This window comes from Syzygium oleosum, unplaced genomic scaffold (assembly GCF_021117445.2).
Source record: "Syzygium oleosum isolate NSW1041296 unplaced genomic scaffold, Sole_v2.1 Sole_v2.19, whole genome shotgun sequence".
In the NCBI taxonomy this organism is placed as follows: Eukaryota; Viridiplantae; Streptophyta; class Magnoliopsida; order Myrtales; family Myrtaceae; genus Syzygium; species Syzygium oleosum.
The window spans coordinates 857,026-858,330 of NW_026607503.1; the positions used below are offsets into that span (position 1 = coordinate 857,026).

General features: G+C 39.8%; 1 protein-coding gene across 1 annotated transcript; it reads right to left on the bottom strand.

The window, feature by feature from the left end:
* Positions 1 to 238: 238 nt before the first annotated feature.
* Positions 239 to 916, bottom strand: LOC115670364 (uncharacterized). The gene has a single exon (XM_030591615.1). It carries the CDS (start codon positions 914 to 916, stop codon positions 239 to 241), a length of 678 nt encoding a protein of 225 aa, XP_030447475.1.
* Positions 917 to 1,305: the final 389 nt, after the last annotated feature.

The following is a 1,305-nucleotide window of genomic DNA, read 5'->3' on the forward strand; positions in this document are numbered from 1 at the left end:
TACATTCATTAGCATAGTGCCCAAATTTGTGACAGGAATAACATTGAATATTAGCTTTATCATACCTTCTCCTTTCACCTCTATTGTAGCCATAATTTCCACGTCCTCCTGTTTGAAAGCTTGACTTTTCATTGATGGAATGTTGGTCTCCGCTCCTTCCACGACCACAGCCAAAGTTTCCTCCACGGCCATGACCACGACCACAATCACTGCCACGATTTTGACCTCTCCCATGAGATCATTCATGCTTTTTCACTTGATCTCCCAAAGAGACCTTAGTTTGGAGTACTTGGGTCGCCGTCTCTCCCTTCTTCTTTAATCTTTCTTCATATGCTTGCAATGACCCCATGAGCTGATCAAGGGTCATAGTCTTCAAGTCATTGGATTCCTCAATGGCAACACCAACAAGATCAAACTTTGAGTCAAGCGATCTAAGAATCTTTTCAATAACATGAACATCGTCAATATTTTTGCCATATTGCCTCATTTGATTGGTTACGGAGGATACTCTAGTGAAGAAATCAGAAACGGATTCGGACCCCGCCATATGTAGAGATTCGAACTCACCACGTAGAGATTGAAGACGTACCCTCTTCACCTTTTCAATTCCTTTGAAATTATTTTCTAAAATATCCCAGGCTTCTTTGGCCTTTGATGCGGAAGCAACTTTCTCGAACATGGCTTCATCCAAGCCCATGTGAATAATAGAGAGGGCATGTTGATCACCTTTACGAAGCTTGTTCAACGTGTTCTTTTGATTTTGATTCAAAACCGCTTCATCCTCCGGTTCATCATAGCCTTTTTGAACAACTTCCCACACGTCCTTTGAGCCAAGCAACGCCTTCATGCGAATGCACCATTGCCCATAATTTTGTTTCGAAAGCTTGGGAACGGCATAAGGAAAAGAGCTATTCATCTTCAACCGTAGCTCTGATACCACTTTGTTGAAATTGAGAAGTTGAGAGAAAGGAACACAAGAGAATACTTAGAATACTCTTTGATATTTTTGTGGCTTGGCTATATTTTAAATGATTCAATCGCAAGCCCTTTTATAGGTACATAAAGACCCTTAGTACATTGTATGCATTTATTAAGACCTCATAAAACTCCTAGAACTTTGTAGTACATGAATCTTGAAAATCTAATGGACTAATTAAATGCATGACACATACATGAACTACATTAATGCGCCTAGATTCATGAATCAAGTTTAATTTTCAACATGTTTGGCGGGTAACTGCTAGTTTCTTTAACACAGCCAAAGGTGAAATTTCGGATTGGAAATCCACTGTTTCGAGCCAAAAA

What these genes read in the sequence shown, in the direction of transcription:
- LOC115670364 (XM_030591615.1), bottom strand. Translation starts at nt 916, where the DNA reads ATGAATAGCTCTTTTCCTTATGCCGTTCCCAAGCTTTCGAAACAAAAT.